This window comes from Rhipicephalus microplus, chromosome X (genome assembly GCF_043290135.1).
Source record: "Rhipicephalus microplus isolate Deutch F79 chromosome X, USDA_Rmic, whole genome shotgun sequence".
Classification (NCBI taxonomy): domain Eukaryota; kingdom Metazoa; phylum Arthropoda; class Arachnida; order Ixodida; family Ixodidae; genus Rhipicephalus; species Rhipicephalus microplus.
Window position 1 is genome coordinate 354707962 of NC_134710.1, and position 23264 is coordinate 354731225.

The window sequence follows — 23264 nt, forward strand, 5'->3', positions numbered from 1 at the left end:
AGTCGCTTTTGCTATTGCGGAACTTACGCATCCTTAGCATTTCGCGGTCATTAGGTTAATTTCTCCTCGAATTTGTGTGCTTTGTTTGTTTTCATCTTATTTCTTTCTTCTTATCTAGTTTATTGAAAATATATTTAGTTGTTTTTCTTGTGTGCATAAACGGTCTCGTGTTCTCTTTACCGATGTGGGTTTTCTCATCGGTTTGTATGCACAAGAACCTACACGAGAGCTTGTGGGTTGACTAGCCTCGTGACAACCAGTTACATAACATTCTACTAGATCAGTGCTTGAAGTACTCTGCCAAAGGTTGAGGAATAGCTGTCTCACCAAAGAAGGCTGTGATATGCCATTTAGTGTCTAGCAAAGATTAGAACAACTTCACTCTTCTGAACCAAACAGTGGGATTCAATGTCAGACAGATTGTTGGGCTGAGGTACTGGCTAGATTTAAGGATCAAGCAACATGTGAACGTGATGAATTTTTTTTCAAGGAATTAGGTGACACTTTTGCCTTCAACAGCTTTGCACAAGGCTGAAATAGACTATTTATAAGTGTACCTAAAATAATTGTCTAGCTGGAGTTTGTAGATGTTTTTTAGCATGGTTCTCTATTTTTCTATAATTATTCTTATTTATGTGTAACCTACTCATTATCTATAAGTACTTGTATTCCCTCTCTTTTATTTCTTGTTCCTTGGTTTAGAGCCCTTATGTTATAACAAATCAAATTTCTACTGGCTATATTAACTAGAGCTCAATAAAAATTTATGTTTTCTTCTTGACCAGCAGATGGTGCAAGCACGTCACAGGCTCAGACACTTCTTAATTCAATGTATGAGTCGGAGAACAGAGATTCACGTGGATCTGCCTGACTGTGGTGAGTGAAAATACAATGAGAAACACTGAAAGTTTTTCATTACACACGTGCTGAATACACTGTTGCATAAACTAGTGGATGCTGTAGCACGCATAATTGGGATAGTTGGTGTTAATTCACTTTAAAACTGGAAAATGCACGTACATGAACACACAGAAGAAATAGCAACGCCATGGACCCCTTAAAATAGTCCTAAATAGTCATTTCCAGTTAGGTGGGCCTCTCAGCATGACCTGAAATTACTTTTCATTATTTTTCTTTTTTCTCCTACCTGTCATTTTTAGCCTTGCAGTGGGTTTTTGAAGCTACAAAGGCGGCAATAGGGGCTAGTTTATAGCTTGTGCATCACCCTGTGTTGTTTGTCATTTTTTTGGTCCATGTTATACCTGGGAGATCATAGAAAATAAGGTTTTTCAAGTAATTTCACTGGCACTATTGAGCCCTAGCCTCCAGCATGTAAATAAGGCACTAGGAAGGGCCTGTATTTCTCATCAAAAGAGCTGCTGCATGAGAGGAGTTATTGCCGATGTGTATTTTTTTTATTACATACTGCAGTCCTATAAGGACCAAGCAGGAGGGCAGATGGGAAAGTTACATGTATCGCATGTATCGCAGTTACATGTATTGAAAAGGAAAGCTGGGTTCAAGCTCAAAGCACACAGCAAAGCTCTTATGTTGGTTCACTTGTGATGTACAGAACTCGAAGACAACCGGACGGCCTCATGCCCAGCACCTGACCGCATCACAACTGCTGCACCCAGTCGGGCTCAAACCCCAACACCTAGTCCTTCAGATGTTGCTGCTGCAGGTTCGTAATCTCTAGTTTTGTTGGTGCATGCCTACAGATTCAAATGATTTTAGTCATTAGTGCTTTCAACATCAACAAAAGCGACTTTAGGTGCAGCTATTGAGTCTAGGAAATCATTCAAGATGGCCTGAAAAATTCTATTTTGTGCTATGAAAGAAATACAGGGTCAGATTTTAGCTGTTGCTAACATTTGCACGAAGTCCTTAATTAAATTATTATGAGCTCAGCAAAGGACATTGTTTTGTTTTTCAGTACAATAATTTTGTCCTATGCAATAATAAATTAATAAGAGAATAAGTACCTAATAAGTGTAAGTAGTTTCAGTATGTTCAAAAACTAGTTGCATAGTTTCATCATGGATCCACTTCTTTTAGTTGCCCTTGCTGCTTTTCTATCTTTTCTTTGTCTCCCTGAGAATAAGTCTGCTTTATGTGCATTAGACTCAAGTAGCAGCCTCCTTGTGAACTTGTTTACTTGTGATCTCTTGGACTACCAGGCAATGCAACTGTGCATGGGAGCCCCCCTGATTCCCACACTGGTGAAACCAGACGGGTGGCCAACACTCGTGTGCCTCTGCAAGGTGTGTAACAAAAAAAAGAAAGCTTGGTCATGTCAGTGTATCTTGTACTTTGCCTAGTAGAAAACAAGAGTATCATTCAAAATTCAGGTACACAATTGTAAATGAAGATGCTTGCTATTGAAGGCAAGAGTAAAAAAAAACACTTTAATTGTGTAGTAAATCTTTCTTTGAGAAAGCTTATTTCTCTGTCCCCTAAAATCTCCGAGTATATGGCTTTATCACATCTTTAGTCTTGGCCAGGAAAGGAGACATGGGCAAACTGGTGTCTCATGTGTCCTTTTATGTTAGGCAAATTTATGACGTGGCATGTGCTTAGGTGTGCCATTGTCTGGGTGCTGTTGTGGCCTTCAATAGATCCACACTCTCGGGGACATGTGGCCACACTCACTGTGAGGAATGTTTGAGCACACGTAATCATCTTCCAGTTGGTTGCAATGATGTGAACTTGCAGTGGAGTCAAGGTGGCAATAAAAGGTGCTACTTTTTAGTGCAGTGAAGTGTTGCATATTATGATTGATATGAAGCATTTGCTGCACTAGGAGACTATGGAACTATTCCAGTTCCATGAATATTCCAGATTCCAGGACTAAATTGTTAATAAAAATGTCATCATTTTTGCTCAGCTGCCAGAAAATATAAATGTGTGTAGCCAGAGAGCCTTTGCATTATCTTTAAAGAGCCATAGACATAGAGTAGGTCATCTTTGTTTTAAGATTATTTTTGGGAATTTGTGCATGATGTTTTAGCACAAGTCCATGCAGCTTCATGAGTAATACAGAACAAGTCCGTTAATTTGACCTCAATGAATTATTATTAAAATTGGATGACTCGGGAGTTTTTCCTGGCCCCGGCCAGTATTTGTATAGTTTATTGCCATCAAACCTGTTGATTCGGTTACATTTGGTTCCAACGTGGGTAATATGAATGATCCGCGAAGCCCACAGCATGAGGTGCCGCATCCCCACAGCGGATGTGGCCGCAAACTGCCTGAGGGAGAGAGTAGCGAGAGTTGTTGATTTATGACTTGTTTTAGTATATAGCAGAATTCCTTATAATGAAAACAATAGTTTAAAAATAGTATCAGTACCGCTTTAGGCAACAGCTTATTTCTGTGCAAGCTACTTGGACCGAGGCTACAAACTTGGTCAAAGCGAAGTGAGGTTAGGGAAAGCGCTTGTCGGCAAGTGTGTTTTGCGGCGAGTGACACTAAACTTGCTCGTGTGACAGCGCGCAAATGACCCTCGCGGCTAAGTGTGCTTGCTCGAAGTGCACTTACGTTGCCAGGTGTGATAGGGGTATAACAGGCATTTCTTTGTTTTCTTGATACTATTGATAATTCAAGATTAAATAACTAAAACATTTTTTTGGTCCAGTGTTGTTTGACTTAACGAGCTTTTACTGTATCAGAAATCGGACAGAATCAGCCAGTTAAAAAAAGGGGGTGGTTGAAATGTATTGCATAAATTCGCATGACTCAGTTACTGATTGCCCTTTCAGAGTTGCCAGTTGATTCGCAGCAGCGCAGGGCTCAAAGTAGCCCATGCTCACCGTTGACTGCTGCGACTCACACTTCAACACCAGTGCGCCCCCGAGCCACTCCAATCAGAGGTATGCATGTAGGCAGTTGTAAGTGCACCAACACTGATTTTCAAAGCTGGGTTTACTCTCTTATACAAATATCCTGTGTACAGACACGTCTCTGAGCGAATATAAAGGTCCGGAAGTGCTCCTAAGACTTGAATGGTACATGCATGACGTCAGGCTACAGTATCAATTCTGGTGACTTCACACACCCAAATGAGCACATGCGATGTCAGATACCAAATCATACGAAACTGCTGCTTACATGTTGCTTTTCCTGTCACTTCTCCTCGCTATTCGATTGCAGTAGTTCATCATACCTTTCAATCGAGCAAAGTAACACATGGCTTCTGTCGTTGTGTGTGCATTCCAACATCGTCTAAAGTGATCACAAGGCAAGGAAATAATTTTATTGTGATTTGTTGTCATGACAGCAACATTTTGCCCTGTATAAACTTTTAGTAGCAAAACAGGCCGCAATAGATACAAGTTCCATAGATTCGTTCACTATTGGGTGCTACAACAAGTGTGCAGCAACTGGATGCCAGCCAGAACAACACTTGGTCCTTCTTTGACCCATATGTGTATAGCAATAGATGATGAAACGTCCGTGTAATGTCACCATATCACCATACCTAGCGTGAGCATGTCGCCAACTCATGTGGCCACAGTGTGTCTTGACGTCAGTATACAGTATATGAAACAGAACAAGCTTTTTAAAAACGTGTTTCATTTGCTTTTTAAAGTGTAGTCAAGTCTATAAGGCAACTTTTTTGGTTTGGAGGGCTTGACCTTTCATTTGATGCATAGAAACAACTTATAAGATTTCTCCCAATACTTTTTTAAGTAATCGCAACATTTTGTTGCAAGCAATTTTGTGTGTACAGAGGCAGCTTGACTATTATTACAGTATTTACCTGCCTGTGTTTAATAAGTCTAGTGTTTTGAAATAGTACTGTACAGTAGACTCTCGATAAATGGAATGTGAAGAGACTAGAAAATGTTTTCCATTTAACAGTAGCTCCGAGATAAAAAAAAGTGGAGAATCTAAGTACGAAAGCAACCGTGTTGAATGAAGTTATTTCATTTAAGCAACAATTCCCTTTAATAGATTTCAGTTTACTGAGGGTCTACTGTGTTAAAAAGAACCATGTGTGCTCAGTATAATATCATGGTGCTTTGTAAACTGTTGCACTTGCTCATCCATTTGAACCTAAGACAGTTAACTGTTCCTTGTAAATTTGTGCAGGTCCACAGCGGTACGCTGAGGCAACATATGCCCTCATTGAGGCCCGCTGTTATCGGAACACTGCAATCGAGAACCGCCGCCTCCAACTTGAAGAGGACCGGCTCCGGTTCGAGATAAAGTGCCATGAGCAGAAAATGAAGCTGAAAGAAATGGAGCTTCAACAGAGGCAGGCGGAGCAGGAGGCAAAATTCAAGCTAAAGGAGCTTGAGCTAGAGGCGCTAGCTGAGGAGCGCAGGCACAACAGGGGCTATCAAGAAGCGCAGCTTGAAATCATAAAGTCATTCATAACTAAGTAGATGTATCCGTTTAAACCTCCATGTAACTAAGTCCGCCATAACTAAGTACTTATTCGGGGCCATGACAAGGTCACCCTCCGTACTGCTATTCTCAGCTAAAAATTGTAGAGCGTCTATTGTGCCTGTAAATGTATGAAAAACAGACATTAAAAAATAATATCAAATTGCTAAGTCAGCTATAGAAGTCTCCAGCTATAAACTCCGCCCGCTGCCAGCTACCGTTATGTTGCCATGGGGTGTGGGACGCCATGTGTTTCATGCAAGAGATCTGTCTTCTCCCGAACTTCAGCCAGTGCGAATTCTTCAATTTTTCAATTCCAAGGCATACAAAAGTTGAAGTAGCTCCATTGTACCGCAACTGACCATGAAACAGTTATTGGGCGGAGTAGATACGTTCACAAAGCAAGTGTCTTATTATGTCATGGTTCCCATGTAGTGTTGTGAGGCTACCGGGCCACATGCGTGTTTATAACAATCCTCAATATAAATTAAGTGTTCAGCCAAATGTGCTGAAATTTCACCAGCTCATTTGTCAACAGCAAAGGACCAACTTTTATAATACAGATTATGAAAATTCCTTGTCATGGCCCAATGACAATGAAGATACAATGACTTGGTTTTAGGTTGACAAACTGCACTCTGAGAACTCTAACCCGATGTTTCACAGTTGGAAATTAATTATTTGTGGAGAAAATTAAGGGTGAAGTTTCATTTTTATTTAGCACCTGAATGTCCATGCGCTTTATAAAAAAAATCGATAAAGGAAGGCAATACACTAAAACATCTGCTAGTGCGAGTGGTCGAAACATGTAGTTTTAGCGTTTGTCAAGTCATCTTCCGTGCAACAGAGACCAGCCACTACAGTCAAAGGGGAATACATTTTTCTAAATTTCGGAAAGAGTTGAAGTAGAAAAAATGCAGTGTGTTAATCTAATACAGAAGACATAAAATCACTTGAATAGCACTGCAGAGGGTTTCGGAAGTACCAACTCTTATGCGAAGAACCTTCAATGCGATGATTTGTATCGGTGATGTTTCGTACTTTGTTACATGGAGGTTTATGCATATTTTATGAACAATTTTATGGTTGTACAAAACTGCAACAGCTGCTCTTGATAATGCTTTGCTGTTAGCTGTTCAACAAGCTCTGCAGATAGCACCTCCCGTTTGCCACTCGCTGTTGCCAATACATTGCCCCTCTGTCTCACATAAGGCCAGTGGAAAATGTACGAGGTCTGTTAGAAAAGTATCCAGCCCCCCCTTTTTTTGCAAGAACTTCATGAATTTCGAACAAGTGCGCTTGCATTAGCCGATTTTGAACCTTCGTGTGCACGTGTGAATTTTTTCTCGCCTGGCAATTTCGTCAGTCGCTGGGATGCAGTGTTTGAGTGAGGTATGCACAGTGCTCTCATTGGTGTTTCATTGCAAGGAAAATGAGGGAGCGACTGGAGCAGCGCTAGAATGCTTCCAGCAATGACAGCATCTCTAAGAGCAGTCTTTAGAGTCCCAAGGGGACAACTTTGAGGGTGTTTAGGTTTACAATGCTCCAATAATGCCTGTTTTCGCTGTTCCACTAAAGTTTGGATACTTTTCTAACCGACCTCATATGATGCCTGCAGGTGCATATATGCTTTCATTGAGTTAAAGCCTCCTCTTCATTGTTGAACTTGTTGTTTCCCTAATTTTATTTGAGGCTGAGACATTTTAGCTATGAGGCACAAGATCGAGATTCAGATGTTGCCTCTTTCTCTCACTTTATAGTTCAAAGGATGCAACTTTCAGAAGGGTTGACAGGCGGGCTAGTTGGTACAAATTCATAATGAAAAAATTGGAAGCGCAAACCAACGGGACAATGGGCTTGTTTGTCTCTTCTCTTGTGTCCCGTTGGTTTGCGCTTCCAATTTTTTCTATATGCATACAACTTTATCGAATGCCTATCAAAGTTTAATGCCATATCGGCTTGGTCTCGCACGGGGAAAGGTCAAAGCTTTGCTTCAAAGCCGCCTCGTGAGCTCGCTGGACTGCTCACATTTAGACGCCAAAGTTTGAGATGTGCAGAGCAGTAGCCAACCTCAATGAAAGGGTCTCCAGAGTAACTGCAAGCATTCTGGCAACATAACTACAACCCTATAACATGTGTTAGAGTGTTGCACGTCCTTTCTGGTACGAATTTTACGTGTCGTCTTGATGGTTGTTCGAATATATCCATCTTAGACGGACTGGATTAGGGAAGTTGTTCATCTAGAGCTACCCCCAGAAAATGGCCTGTCTGCTGTTTTGTTTGGGACTAAGCGGTGGGAATATCCTTCTTGTGTTAACATATGCTGTTGTTTTTCTCATTATAGCTAGTGATTTTATCCTTATACATGAGGTATGTTCCTTATTGTAGGAGAGGCATGTCCGTGTTCAGCGCAGCATGTCTCTGGCCATCAAGTGTGTAGTCTCGTTTTTATTTGGGAGGATATCACGTTCTGTGGTGATGTGAGTGGGGAACTACAAGATGGTCGAGCTCACGTTTGGGGATCTGCTCGCTTTTGCCAGAATGTCCAAGGCTTCCTTGGGAATCGTGCTTTTAGCGCAGTTTTTTTATTGCTGTTTCGGATTTGCATTAGACAACTTCGCATACCTGATTTTTTAGGGCCAGTGGAATATTGTTGCAATATAGAGAACGAAGAAGCTCGCTCAGATTGGAAGCAGATGACGCGACTCGTCACCCCCTGGACAACTGCTGAAATTATTGTCAATATACCAACTATGCACTCGTGTGCCTCTGCACTCATCCCGCAACATTTGGTGGATGTGCTGGGTACCACGGTGGAGCTTTGCAGTAAACGTCATGTGCTGGCCGCCACCCTGGAAAACCGACAGACAATGGCAAACCAAGCGTCAACGGTTATGCCAGTCGCAACCACCTGCTGCTCGATGATCATACCTTCTCGCCCTATACGCCGAACCAGATCACTATCGTCAACCAGATCAATTTCTCGCCAAAATCTTACCACTCCCCGTTTTCGCCAGGTCATCAGACACGTTCGCTGCTCATGCACCACTCTTTGTCCCCATACACAGGCCACTTCACTTCCCGAAACTAGGTAGCGCTTAAAGTGGTCAATGTGCCTGGGAAACCTGGCAGGTTTCCCAGGCGTCGCAGAGCAAGGTACGAACCGGTCCGCAGCCCTCCATTGACTGCTACCTCGGTACCCCAGCTTCGACTACTTCTACTCCTGATCCGGTCGCAGAAACATCCACTCCTGCATCTGGCCATGACCACAAGGTAGAAGACGCCCCCACTGCGACTTACCTCCCCTCCGAGAGGTACATTCCCTCAGAGCCCCCATGCGCAGCTTCGTCGCACGTGCCTGCCACATGCACATCTTCCGTGACATCGACGGCACACGACAACGTGGCCCTATCCGACTCTACGACGGCTACCTGGCCGCACGCCTCGGAGTCTGGCGCAGACATCCTTCCACCCGCTATTCACCTCCCGGCCGCTGAAGATTGCTACCGCATACCACCATCAAAGGAAGGAGCTCACTGAGCGACTAAACCACACTCCTAACTGACATGCTGGCCATGTACGTTTCTGACAATCCCCATCACTTTGTCCACCGCTTTACTGTACCATCATTTTGCTTACAATTTGTCCTGTCACGAAACCGCTCGATTTTCCCCATTCTTTTTTTGTATGGCTGCGGCCCTGTCTTGCCGTTTGACACATTCCTACCATCTGGTGTTATATTCTCAACGACCAATTACGCCCACGATGCAATCACTTCGGCCGTCCATGCCCGAGAGTTCGCTCGTCAAGACCTCGCAATGTCGCAACCTTCTCAAAAGCGACGCTATGATCATGAGCACGAAGACACAATTGCCTCTTGGTTCTGTTGTACTGCTCTGGACGCCCTCGTGCCGTGTTAGCTCGGCGGAAAAACTGCTCTCTTGTCATTCTGGTCCGTACAAGACCTTACGCCAATTTTGTGACATGGTATACGAAATAGCACCAGCTGACGTGTTTTTGCTACCTCACGTCCATAGTGACGTTCATGTCGCCAGGCTCAAACCATATATACTTTGCCTTAACTAATGCTCCATGATTTGTACCCGGATGGAGCTACGCTTGCCGGGAGGATGATGTTGCACTAAAAAGAACGAGAAAGCTCGCTTAGATTGGAGGAAATTGACCTGACTGATCACCACCTGCACAATTACTACAAATACTGTCAAAACACCAACTCTGCACTCGTGTGCATGTTTTTTTTCTGCAACAATATGGCTACTTCATCTGCTATTTCCAAATGTTCCATGCGTATGCTGCATGTAATTTCAGCTTTGAAACCTGTCTATTCTTACGGCAGTGTAATTGTGACCCTTGTCACAATTACAATACTCGATCACGTCAACAAAGCATGCATTTCTCTCTCTGCCAAAAAAACAAAGCAAAGCCTCCGCTTTGGCCTTTCGTCGGCCTCTGTTGTAGTCGAGGTGCACGTGTCCATGAATATTAGCCACTGCAACGGTGTTTCCAATTTTTGTTGAGATATAAATTTTCTGGCCATGCTGGTGGTAAATTGTGCCAAGTTTGTTCATAATTTGTTTTCTTATGGTAGTGGTTGACACGCATTCAAGCTGCGAAATGCATTGTGCTTTGGCTATTTCTTTTAAGGTGTTGTGCATACCCAGCTTGGTCAAAAGCTAGATGAAATTTTTTGGCTGTGCAGAAAGTGTCTTCATTGCAGGGGCTATCATGATATATTATTGAATTGAAGTTGAATTGTGATACTAGATGTACCTGAAATTTGTTACATGTACTTAAGATCTTGAATGTCCCCGAGCTACTTCTCAATAAATCTGGTCGGTTAATTATGTGATAGACAATAAACTCAAGTATATTTACATTGCTTAGCCGGCTCTTGTTCAGATGTTGCCTCTTGCTTTCACTTTGTAGATCAAAGTTTCTGGCTGGACTAAAATAGTTTTCATTTTGTGGTCTCATGTGATACATTCTGTGATGCTTGTTGTACCTGAAATTTTACAAAGATGCTTTGAAAACCTTGAGTGCCCCAGCGGAGTAGGGACTTTAGTAATGAAATATGTCAAACAAAATAAAACCAAATATTTTTTCACCAGGTTTATGTCACAATTTCATGCACACTTTGCGACATTGAGTGAGAAATGAGTCTTTACCCTAGGCTATTTCAAAACATTGACACTGGGAGAGATACTGAACAATCCTTCATTTTCACATAGCTGCAGAAACCTGCATAAAGTATACACATCTTTCAGCACCAAACAGATATACATCTATGCAACTGCAAACATCCCATCAAATTATACATCAATGTAACCACAAATCCTAAAAATGCATAATCTAAAAGGCACAAAGTATTTTAAGGGCCTTTTTATGTGTGTTGGGTATGCGTGAACAAGAAAGATATGCTGAAACAGACACAACAGAAGTCTTCAAAGTCGTGTACGAAATCCCATCAGACGCACTCAACAAGCATAATTAACCGTGCCATCGGTGTGAAACTCTGCGTGGTGCGTAATTTTGATTGGGTGTCTCATTTTTGGCACACGCTATTTCGCAGACTTAGCACAAGCAACCTTTGCAAAATATTTGACCATTATTGTCCAGCTATGTGCATTAAAATGGATATATATATCTGCATATTTTGCAAAATGGGCATAAAAGTTTGCTCTAAATACATTTAAGTTGTGTTGCAAATAAATAAAAATGGGTTTACAGCACGAGCCTCGGCAGAGAGTGCTGCTACAGGTAGTTGCTTTCACTCCTTTCACACAGCAACGTGTCTGGCTCTCATCCCAGTATTTTCATTACATCGTGGTTCATAAAAAAAGTTGGAGATTTTTAGGTGTGGAGTGACCCGATAACACACCATGATTACTTTGTCATGTGCATACACACACACATGTAGTTCACCAAACTTAATCGCGGCCTTCAACAGACCATCTTTCAATAGACTAATGGGAAAACGCAGACATGAGTAGCTGTTAAGTTCTGTTGGCACAACGAGCAAGTTTTGTTATTTTTGGAAAGTCAGAGGCGTCTTCTAAACACTCCTTGAAGAACTGACACCACTAGAGAACAACTGCAGTTAAACCAGAACACATAACACCTAAAAAGACAGAAGATAACAGTGTAGAAACAATCACCCCTTCATCTGAAGATAAGTCATGAAGAAAGGCATAAGCTACATGCCTAGTGTCAGACAGTTGTGCACTACTTTGTTTTTAACATACTGTTATGTGCAGAGAGAAGGGATGACACAGGAGCTGATCTCATCAAGGTAAATCATGAAGAAGATGCCTAAAGCGAAGCACAGCAGCCAATAAAGGGTACCTTAGCCATTGGTGTCTAGCGGCTCAAGGATTTGTCATATCGGGCAACCTCCCAAAGATCGGGCTATAGGTGCCAGCACCGCACCCGCGCAAGTGTGGATAGGCGGTAGACGGCGCATATACAAATACTCGCAGCCGCGCTTCGTTCAGTGGCTCTGGGGCTGACACTATACTGCATTTACCACATGTACACACATGTTCTCGCACCAGTAATAACATAAAAATCTTATATAAGAGTTCAGCAGAAAGCTTTCATAGATTGATTACGTGCATGACAGTGCTACAACAAAAGCATGATTAATGAGACAAGCATGTTTTTTTTCCGACAAAAAATTATTACTGTCTTCAGTCAGTCACTAATAATGCCACATAAACGCTGAAGACAATGTAACAAAGATGAAATTTTCAGTTAAGTTACACGACATTACATATAAGGCATGCCGTCTGAATTACTTCCAATGTCTGGCTTCTTTAAAGCATTCTTAAATCTAAGCACATGGTTGCACGCGGTAACTCTGTTTTCAGTACAGTTGAAGTACCGATGTGTCACTGTTTATGTGGTAGTAATATTCCTATGTAGCGATACCACAGCCAGATAAACACAACTAAGGCTTCTAGCACGATCAATAAACTACAGTGCTGTAATTGTACACCTACTAAAAGCACCCAAATGTATGGCGTAGAGCCTGTTTTTTTTTTTTTGCTACCGAGTCTCTATAGTAACACGCAGCATTTATACACTATTTAATAGTCCTCATGTTTGGGAGGATGCCTAGAGCATTTTGTGATATGCTTGAAACAGAAAGCGGCACCCACTCTGAAATTATTCTGGTGAATGGAGGGTACAACGATAATAAACAGCACTTTGGAAAGTTGCACTCGCTGATCTTATTACAACGCATAAGCATCCGAAAGATAAAATGCTCTCGTACGTCGTTACACTCGCACTCGCAGGCATAGGTAAAACAGTTACACTCGCACTGACATGACTGGACAAACCACACTTTGAAAATTTCCAAGACGTACGCGCACATAGAAGCATGACGTGGCTAGCAGACGACGCACGGAGCAATCCATCGTCGATATCCAACACGCCGTTCTCGTGAAGGTTCCTCCGCGGCGGCTGTAGCAGATTCATAATCAGTAGATCGTCGATGTACTTCCACGGTAGATTTTGAGCCGGGAATGGATCTTGGAGCACACTCTTTGCCATATCGACGACCACTTCTTTGCGAATGCGGCTAGCCGCTGACCGTTCAACCTGAGAGGCTTAGCCAGAGAGGCCTAAAGAATTATGCGGTGACTCCTTATAGCCTTCTGCACGCAGCCAACTATAATGGGTTAGGTGATTATATAGTACCAAAACACTTGATAATTTTACATGTTAAAGGTTATTATATTTGCACCGCAGCGCTGGTTAAGTTTTATTTAAAAGAAAACGAATATGTGTGCATCCATGATCATCATCATCGGTGAACGTAAACTTTTACGTACGAACGTAAAGGTTCTCGTATGTGTAGCAAAACGCTGCTAAAACTCGGGCGCCGGTAACACGGTAAACATAAACCGGTAACACGGTAACGTAAAGAAGTATACGTACAAGCTAAAACTCCCTAATTAGCCGTGTAACTGTAAATTTTGCGTATAACGAGAGCTTCATTACCATAATGCAGTACAAATAGGGCAACGATCAGCAATATGAAACATTTAAGGCCAAAATTCAATTAGCTTGTCTTTTCGATCCTTGTGATGTAATAAACAAAAAAATTCACAAGAAATTCTCCTTAGTTTCTTGTCTATTGTCAACTCTATTGTCGATTCATCGAGTGCTATAATCCAGAGACAGAAAATAATTTGTTCTAGGAAAGGTCTTATGGCTTGATTTCATTACAGTTCTCAAGTGTTAATGTTTGTGGTGGCTGGAAGAGGCAGAACCGGCATTAACCTTGGCCCACATGAGTGCAGTCACCTGTTTTTTTGAGCTTCATTGAGTGTAGCAGTCTTGGAATTTTCAATCACTGTAGATTAATCATTGTAGAAACATCTAACAACCTGTCTGCTTTCCAGCTTCACTCCTCCTGCGTATTCCGAGCTATGCAAAATGTGCTGAATGTGAAGCCTGATGAGATAAATGCGATACTGGCAATTTCGCAATTACAACACCAGCAATTTTAAAAATGAGAATTTTTGTAAAGTGCTATGATATCCTTTGAATGAGATTCATATATTTTTTAAACATATATACTTGCCTTAGCCAAAAAAAGGGGGCTGTGTGTGGTGCACACTAGTCTACAAATTAAAAAGTATTGGCAATATGTGAAGGTATAAAACAACTATGAACTGGAAGCCAAGGTTATATTCCTCTATACAGGTAGAGAGATTGCGTGTTATACCCTTGTCACACTGGAGGTGTTCATGTCATTAGGTGCAAACATCACTCTTTGTAGTGAATACCAGTTGATCCGTGGTGGTGCAACATAGAAAAAAGTAATGTCATTCGTTCATGACATCACTGTCAATTGTTTAGAAGAAAAAGGCCGGAAAAAGGGCGATAGGTAATTGTAGAGTAGTAAAAGTGAAGTTATTTACATTTAAAGACATGCAGCAAGTTTCTTCTCTAAATAAAGAAGCATAAAATGTTGATATCTGAGAAATATAGCCACTATAATCTATGAAGACCCGCTTACCCGGTAGCCACAATCGATTGAATGAACACAAGCATAACACACAAGCAACACGGCTGACATAGCAGAGCCGCTCAACAACACGAAGTCGCAGCAAGGCATGCATTTAGTTCTTTTGTTTTTTGAGGAGCAAAAACGTCCACAAGCCAGAAGAGACTTGATCGTGAGATAAAAGAAAAAAAAAGGAAGCACGCATACTTGAGCACAACAGCTTGTTTACGTTATGGCAGACAGCGCCGGGAGCCAGACGCCACTGAGATGGAGAATAAAATCATTTTGTGACAGCGTTCCGTGCACCTGTTCTTGTTAAAATGAGAGATTCCTCGAAAAAGGAACATTATTACATGTTTTTTGTGAATGTCGGTCAAATCGAGACTGTTGAACGCCAACATGCAAGTAGTGTCTGTGGTAAAAAGTATACATTTAGTTTGACTACTACGGCGAATGTGTTTCATGAACTCATTTTATTGTTAAAGTCAGTGATTTTTAATAAACTTGTATATTACTGTGCAGTAGCTACATAATGTAATTCGATGCTACTTTCATTCATTCATTGATTGCAGCAGCGACAGCGGGATGGTCACGTACTGAAGTGAATTCTGTCTTTTGTGCAGATACCGTATCGTGCCCTTCCAGCGCGATTACCGGCACGTGTAGGGCATTCTGCCGCCGTGAGGAGGAGCTACCATAGGCCTTGACTGATCAAATTCATCATTTGTGCCGATCTGTCAACCCGTTGAGGGCAGCCTGACGACACCGGAAGGAGCTTCCTGCGGCCCTACTGTGTGACGCTCCTGCTCTGACTTGCCACTTATAAAGCTACCGTCCCCACCAAGGCTCCATTGCAGCAGCGACAGCGGGATGGTCACGTACTGAAGTGAATTCTGTCTTTTGTGCAGGTTAGTAGTTAAGTATTCTAAGGTAACCCTTCTGTTCAATTCGCTGTTGCTGCTGCTACCGAAGTACTGTAGTTTTTTTTCTTTTGCAATTTATGGTGGGACTGAAACTTGTTAAGCGATGCCGACGTGTGCCGAACTTGCGAAGCGCATTGATGCAATTGAAGCGAACTTTAGCAATGAGACTGACCGTCTGGCTCATGATGTCTTTGGTAAAGTCTTGTTGAGAATGCAATCTTCAGGAATTGATGTTAAGGAGCTCAAAAGCGAAATTGACGGTTTAAAACAGAGCATGCAAATCCTGAATGGCGTTGTTGAGACACTGCGCTCAGAAAAAGAGGTACTCGCTGCCGATAATAAAAGACTGTTGAACGAAAACAACTTGCTCTCAAAAAAGGTTCAAGAACTTGAACAGTACTCCAGAATCAACAATGTAGAAATCAAGGGCATTCCCTGCACGCAAGGGGAAGACTGTGTAGCGATTTTGCAAAAAGCTGGCGATACTGTAGGTTGCCCCCTTGTGCCCTCTGACCTTGACATAGTGCACCGTGTCCCGACGAAGGTCAAAGAAAAAAAGAATGTTGTTGCTAGGTTTTGCTCGCGTTCGAAGAAGAATGAATTCATTTCTAAGGCACGTAAAGCTAAGTTGTGTCTTGGGGATCTTGGTATCTCTTCTGCAATCAACAGCCCTGTGTACGTAAATGATCACCTATCGCCATCAAATAAATCATTATTCACCAAGGCCCTAACTCTAAAGAAAGCCAATAACTGGAAATTCTTATGGACTGAGAATTGTGGAATTAAGGGAAGGAAAACTACCGACAGTCAGGTTTACCGCATTGCTAAGGAATCTGATCTCTCTTTTATAATCTAGATATTCCTTTTTTTGTTTTTTTACGCATACGCTGTTTTTTTTTTTTTACCATCGCTGCATCTGAATCACCATGTCGGTTTACCTAAACACTTCGGAGGTGGATCATTTTCTTTTTAACAGCTCATGTTCGCTTATTCATTTCAATGCTCGTAGTATGCGGAAACATTACGACGACATTCAAAATCTTCTCTCTACAATCACAAAGCCCTTTCCTATCATTTGTATCACCGAAACCTGGCTTTCAGACGCTGATAAAAATCTTTTTGGCTTCCCCAACTACTCATCTGAATACGCACACAGACCATCAAGCAATCATGGTGGAGCAGCCATCTATGTATTATCAAACCTGGCGTTCAAACGACGGCATGACCTTGCACTAAATTTACCCAACTGTGAAGCTGTATGGGTAGAATTTGATCATTTGTTGCTTAACATCGACAACAAAAATTTTATTTTGGGTTGTATTTATCGTTCACCCTCTACCTCCATTACCGATTTTCGCAACGCTTTAGACAATGTGCTTGAATCAATATCGTCAGAAAATAAAAATGTAGTTATCGTTGGTGACATGAATATCAACCTGCTTGATACCGCGTCCGCTAACTTCACGACATATTCTAGCTGCTATCACAGTTATGGTTTTGAATGCCTAATTACTCAAGCTACACGTCTTTCTCGTGACGGCGGATGCTCACTAATTGATCATGCGCTATCAAACCTTCTGGTCGCTCCTGAAGCAGGCATTCTTACCAGTGATATCACCGACCATTATCCCATTATTCTTAAAACTATTTCAACTCCTATTTGTCGTTCCGCATGCTTTCATAAACTTGTTTTGGATAAGGAAGCACTTATCGAGAACATTACGAAATCAGACTGGCTTGCTGTAAGGGAAACCAACGACCCTCAAGAAGCATTCTCGCGCTTTTTTTTCTTTACTTCTACATTACTTCCATTCCCATTCGCATAGGAAAAAATGCAAGAAGACCATTGCGTCACCTCAAAACCCATGGCTAACTGATAAATTACTCAAAGCAATGCGCAGACGCGAGAATCTTTACAAAAAAACCAAGAAACAGCCTTTCAATGTTAAGCTAAGAGCAAGGTACAAGAAATACTGTAACAATCTCTGTGCGTACTTAAAAAGAGCAACAAGAAAATACCTCAAACAGAAAATATTGGAATGTGGAAGTAACTCTGACAAAAAATGGAAATTAGTAAATTCCTTTTTAAATAGAAACGGCGACCGAGGAAGCATTACTTCAATAATTCATAACGGCATTGTGCACTCAAATCCACGTGACATAGCTGATACATTCAGTGACTTCTTTTTTTCGAACAATCTGCCATCGGACCAAGTTTTAGATTACGAAATCACTCGCTTACCCCAGTCCTTCTATTTGTTCCCCACTTCTGCCGATGAAGTAACCGCGGTAATTCGGAATCTAAAAACCACTAGCGCTGTTCTATACGACATCAGTCTATCACACATAAAGCTGATTGCTCTATCTATATCTGACATTCTTGCATATGTCATTAATCTAATATTTAAAAAGAGACTTTTCCTCGCGAACTTAAGCGTGCTAGAGTTACCCCAGTATTTAAAAAAGGAGACCGATCATTGGTAACGAACTACCGGCCATTATGTGTGCTCCCGTTTCTCAGCAAAATAATTGAGAACTTATTTGAAAAGCGCCTAACTAATTACCTTCAAAAGTTTAGATTTCTTACTGATTTTCAGTTTGGTTTTCGAACAGGATATTCTACTGATCTCGCTTTATTATATCTTACTGAATTTCTAAAGCAGGCGATTGACGATGGCAGTTTAGCTGGATCTGTTTTTGTGGACCTAACAAAAACCTTTGATACGATTAACCATCAGATACTCTTCATAAAACTGGAAGCAATGGGAATATGTGGTCCTGCTCTGTTATTTATTGGCAGCTATCTCCTTAATCGAAACCAAACGGTCAGTATTTCCGGTACCTACTCCAAACAAACAACAACGAACATAGGAGTACCACAAGGGTCTATTCTGGGCCCACTTTTGTTTTTAATCTATATCAATGATCTACCTAATTTTATCATACACTGTAAATATTTGCTCTACGCTGATGATACGACGAATTTTAGTTCCGATAATAGCATAGACTGTTTAATAAATAAGCTGAGCACAGATCTTCGCAATATACTACACTGGTGTAAGCTAAACAAATTAAAGTTCAATCCTCAAAAAACCCAATTCATTCTCTTTTCATCATATCAGCGATCGCTAGTAACGGATCCCTCAATTAGTATCCCAAATCATTCGATCCACGCTAGTAATGATTGTGTTTACTTGAGCGTCAAACTAGATAGAAACTTAAAATTCCACTCTCATATTTTAGATGTCAAGAAAAAGCTGTCTTATGGTATACGCATCCTCATTCGGTCTCGCCCTTTTTTGTCACGTCCATTCTCTTGTCACTATACTACGCATTTATTCATTCTCACATCAACTACTGTATAACTACCTGGGGCACTACCTACAACACTCACCTCGCACCATTACAGACTGTTCAAAACAAAGCAATTAAAATAGTCACTTCTAGTTCACATTACACCGATTCAAAACAACTATTCTACAGCTACAACATCCTGACAGTGCGCGATATGGTTAAGTATAATCTAGTCATATGTTTATCCAAGCATATCAATAAGCTATTTCCTATTTCCATCATCCCATCCTCCTCACTTCTCAATACCAACAACACTAGATTTGCTTACCACAAAAACTTCATCTTACCGAAAGCCCGGACTAACTATGGCAAACAAACCGCTCATTTTAGCTCACTTTCCATATGGAATTCACTTCCATCCATCTTAAAAGTAATGAATCCACACTCGTTTGTAAAAGAATTAAAAAAGCTCTTTGTCAACCAATACAACACGTAGCACTTCATTCTCATAGCCCCTAAAGCATGCTCTCACACATGTATGTATGTGTGTATATATATGTGTGTATATATATATGTGTATATGTATGTGTGTATATATGTATGTGTATATATGTGTGTATATATTTATATATATTTTTTTCTTTTTTCTGTTTACATTTTTTGTTTACATGGTTTCTTTATATTATGAAATGTGCCTGATCACTCATATCTTTATGATTATTGGAATTTTTCCCTTCCTGTCGAAGCTATGTTTTTATGTTCATCATGCAAGGAGGTCCCAATTCAGTCTCCGACTACGGGACCTCCTTCTGTATACTGTCTGTAATGACTTTACTTCATAGTAACAATAAAATTTGATTCTGATTCTGATTCTGATTCCATTTAAATGGCATTAAAACGTCCAATTTGACGGGGGTATTCGCTCTGTAGCTGCATCTCTGCGGCCAAATATCTTGATAAACTGTAGCTGCAGAAGTTTTCAGTTTATAACGATAGCCCAGACTGCAGGAGTGATACTCGTTTGTTGCTTTCAAAAGAAAAAAATTTCATGCACACTTTCTTAATGCACCTGTTGCAGGTCATTTGGGCATCTCCTTAGCCTTGTGGAGGAGCTTGTGGACAATGGCAGTTTTGGATTAGAGATGTCAACTTTGCCTCTGCCACCACCACCACCACTTACAAGCTCTTTTCCACCCGGGAACAAGTCTGTACTAGAGCGTGAGCACCTATCGAGGTTTTCATCATGTCGTGAACCACATGGGCGCACAAATGATGCCAGTGATGACAGTGCATAATTTTAAGCAAAGGTGGTCCTTGTCTTGTCTTACTTTATTTATTCATTTATTCAATACTGTGGGCCTTTGCAGGTCTATACAGGAGAGGGCGTACAGAGCAAATAACACTTCATATCGCGAAGATGAAAAGAAAAAAATAACAATATAACAGTATAAAGCAATAAATGAACAACGCACGTGTGTTTCACTAAAAAAATCTACTTAGCATGATAACATCAACGGTAACATTCATATACAGATGAAGGCGGTTAAGCACATGTAGCAATGTGCGAGCACATGAGCAATACACTGTTTCAACCTTTATTTCGGCAAAGATACCACAGGATTTATTGCAATGCCTCTTAATGAATTTCCAACAGCGATGAAAATGTTTCAGGTGATTGTGCACTGACAACGTCGTTCGGCAAGTCATTTCACATCTCTATAGCTGCGGGAAAAAAAGAGTACTTCACAGTGTTACAACGTGACAGGAATGGACGTATGCATTTGTCATTGTTAGTTCTACTGGAGTGATGGTGCGGAGCTTTAAGGTAATCATCTTTATTTAAATTTACCAGCTCGTTTAAAAGAAGAAAAAAATTTCAGGCTGGCTAATTGTCGTCGGCTAGCAAGAGTTCCGACTCGTGCTTGCAAACGCAGCACGGAAACACTCTCCCACCTGACATACTTTGAAAATATAAACCTAAGAGCCCGGTTTTGAATCTTCTCCAATGCATCAATCATTTTCTTTTGGTGCGGGTTCCAAACTATTGCTGCATATTCCAGGACGGGTCTAATGAGCATCTTGCACGCTGTTTGTTTAACCTGAGGGGAAGTTCCGGTTAATTTACGCCTTAAAAAACCTAGTTGTTCAAATGCACGTGCAGAAATTTGATTAATGTGGACATGCCACTTTAACGATGATGTTATTGTGACCCCCAAGTACTTTACGGTATTTACGTGCTTGATGTCTGCCCCAGAGAAGTTGTACTGAAAGTGAAGTGATGTCTTTTTATGGTAAATTGTAATGCACACGGTTTTGTCTGTATTAATTTGCATACCACGTTTTTCACACCACTACCCAATATTTTCTAAAGATTCGGCAAGTTTCACCTGGTCTTCTGTTGTGCTAGTGGGAGAGTATATGACGCAGTCATCTGCAAAAAGCCTCAATGTAATACCTGGTTCCATAGCAGTGTAGATGTCATTGATGTATTTGACAAATAGTGTTGGTCCTAGTACGGACCCTTGGGGAACACCAGACAACACGTCGGCACGGTCGGACTCGGAATTAATAAAAGAAACATACTGGGTGTGGTTGGAAAGATAAGCGGCAATCCAAATGACAATTTTTGAGATAGCCCGAAATGTTTTAAGTTTTTGTATAGCAACGAGTGCAGGACGCGGTCGAATTCCTTAGAAAAATCAATAAATATTGCATCTATTTGCAGTCTAGAAATAATACCTAAAGCAAAGTCATGAGTAATCTCTAAAAGTTGTGTAATGGTCAAAAGCTTTCTTCTAAAACCGTGTTGGCTCGGATAAAGCTGATTATTTTCCTCTAGATAGTTCATAAGTGCTTTGTTTATTATATGCTCCATTAGCTTGCAGCATGTACTTGTCAGTGATATTAGTATGTATGTGTTTATCAGTTCTTTGTTCCCAATTTTATGTGGAGGAATTAGTTTTGCACACAACCATTCATCAGGAAGCACCGCTGTTTCTAATGATAAAGAAAATATCTTTTTGCAGAAAAGGGGTTAGCTGAGCGGCATAGCGCTCAAGAAAAGCATTAGAAATTTCATCCGGGCCTTGCGATTTTCTGACATCGAGCTGAAGATGCAGGTTAAGTATGCCAGACTCTGTTATTGTTAACTCTGGCATGTGATTTTCACTGTTACACGACGGTAACAATGAAGGCTGGGTACGCGTGAAAACTGATTTGAAGTAAATGTTGAAAGCATCTGCAATAATCCGTGAATGTTCAACAAGACTACCCGATATTTCCGTTTTAGTTACTGTGCTATTTGGCTTTGATAAGTACTTCCAAAATTTACGTGGTCGATTTGTCATAAACTCAGTCAGAGTGCTTGAAAAGAAGTGGTCTCTTGCCATCTTTATTTCCGTTTTTAAGTGGTGTGAAAGCTCATTGAGCACAGCGAATTTCTTTTTATGTTTGCGGAGTCATTGTACTTTTTTTTTAGGTGCATCATGTTTCTCGTAATCCACGGCATTTTACGCTTAGTTTTCTTTGCTTTAGTAGGTATGAAGGTTGGTTCACAATGCGTGATTCCAGATTTTAGTTTGTTCCATAGATCCACGACACCCAATGACGTATTAAAGAAATCGTCTTGTAATGCTTCAAGAAAATATATAACACTTTCGTCATTCACTCTGTAGTAATATTTAACCGATATGCGCGTCGTTGCGTGTGATACGCAGCCGCCCATGCCATGAAATGTCGACAGAATGAGCTTGTGATCAGAGATTCCCTCTTCAATACTTATTTGTGGTGTTAATGAGCCAGATACAAATGCAAGATCAAGCACTGAACATGCCGACCCGTGAATGCGAGTCGGTTCTATCACCACCTGTGTCAACGAGTGACTAACCATAATGTCAAAAAGTATATATGAACCTTTAACAGCAGTATTTCCGTTGGCAAAAGTGTCCCAGTTTATTCCCGGCATATTAAAATCACCAGTAAGTATTAGTTCCGCTCGCTCACCTACACCCGTGAAGAAAGTTCTGTAGCTTTGCAAAGTATTCATCAGGAGCATCCGGAAACCGGTATACACCACCAATCAACACAGGGGCGTTATTATTATGGATTGAACACCACACACTTTCGTGACCAGCAATGCCACTTTCTTTATGAGAAGGCGTGTTCCGTTTAATGGCGATGGCCACGCCTCCGTCACGGCCATCCAATCTGTACGAAGCAGTGCTTAAGCTGGTGGCACTATCTCTAAATCGTGAATATCAGGGTTTAGCCACGTTTCCGTAATGACCACTACATTAGGTCCGTACAAAAGCAACACTTTCTTCCAACTGCTGTGTTTTGTTTACGATACTTTTTGCATTAAAACAAAGCAGCGTAAGTGGCTTTTTTGTTTTCTGTCACGCTTGAGAAGTGCTTGCCTTCTTGTGACCATCGGTACGAGCACGTTCCACAGCTACCATATTATTTTCTATCTCATTCCATGTGAAGCATTCTACGTTGATTTTAAGTTTGTCGTGAACTAGTGTCACATTATCTCCGTTACTGTGATTCAGCGTAGACGCCTGCCACAGCTTCCTCTGAGTTTCACGAACAAACTTAGAATAGTCTTCCGATACAGATAT

The 23264-nt window shown here is 41.1% G+C and overlaps 1 protein-coding gene across 1 annotated transcript; it reads left to right on the top strand.

The window, feature by feature from the left end:
• The first annotated feature begins 3717 nt into the window (after positions 1 to 3717).
• Positions 3718 to 7225, top strand: LOC142777286 (uncharacterized). The gene is made up of 2 exons (XM_075881600.1): positions 3718 to 3872; positions 5095 to 7225. Exons 1-2 carry the CDS (start codon positions 3734 to 3736, stop codon positions 5388 to 5390), a joined length of 435 nt encoding a protein of 144 aa, XP_075737715.1. The 5' UTR covers positions 3718 to 3733; the 3' UTR covers positions 5391 to 7225.
• Positions 7226 to 23264: the final 16039 nt, after the last annotated feature.

Coding starts and splice junctions, on each gene's coding strand:
- LOC142777286 (XM_075881600.1), top strand. CDS start 3,734: ATGACTCAGTTACTGATTGCCCTTTCAGAGTTGCCAGTTGATTCGCAG. Junction 3,873..5,094: donor CCGAGCCACTCCAATCAGAG/GTATGCATGTAG, acceptor AAATTTGTGCAG/GTCCACAGCGGTACGCTGAG.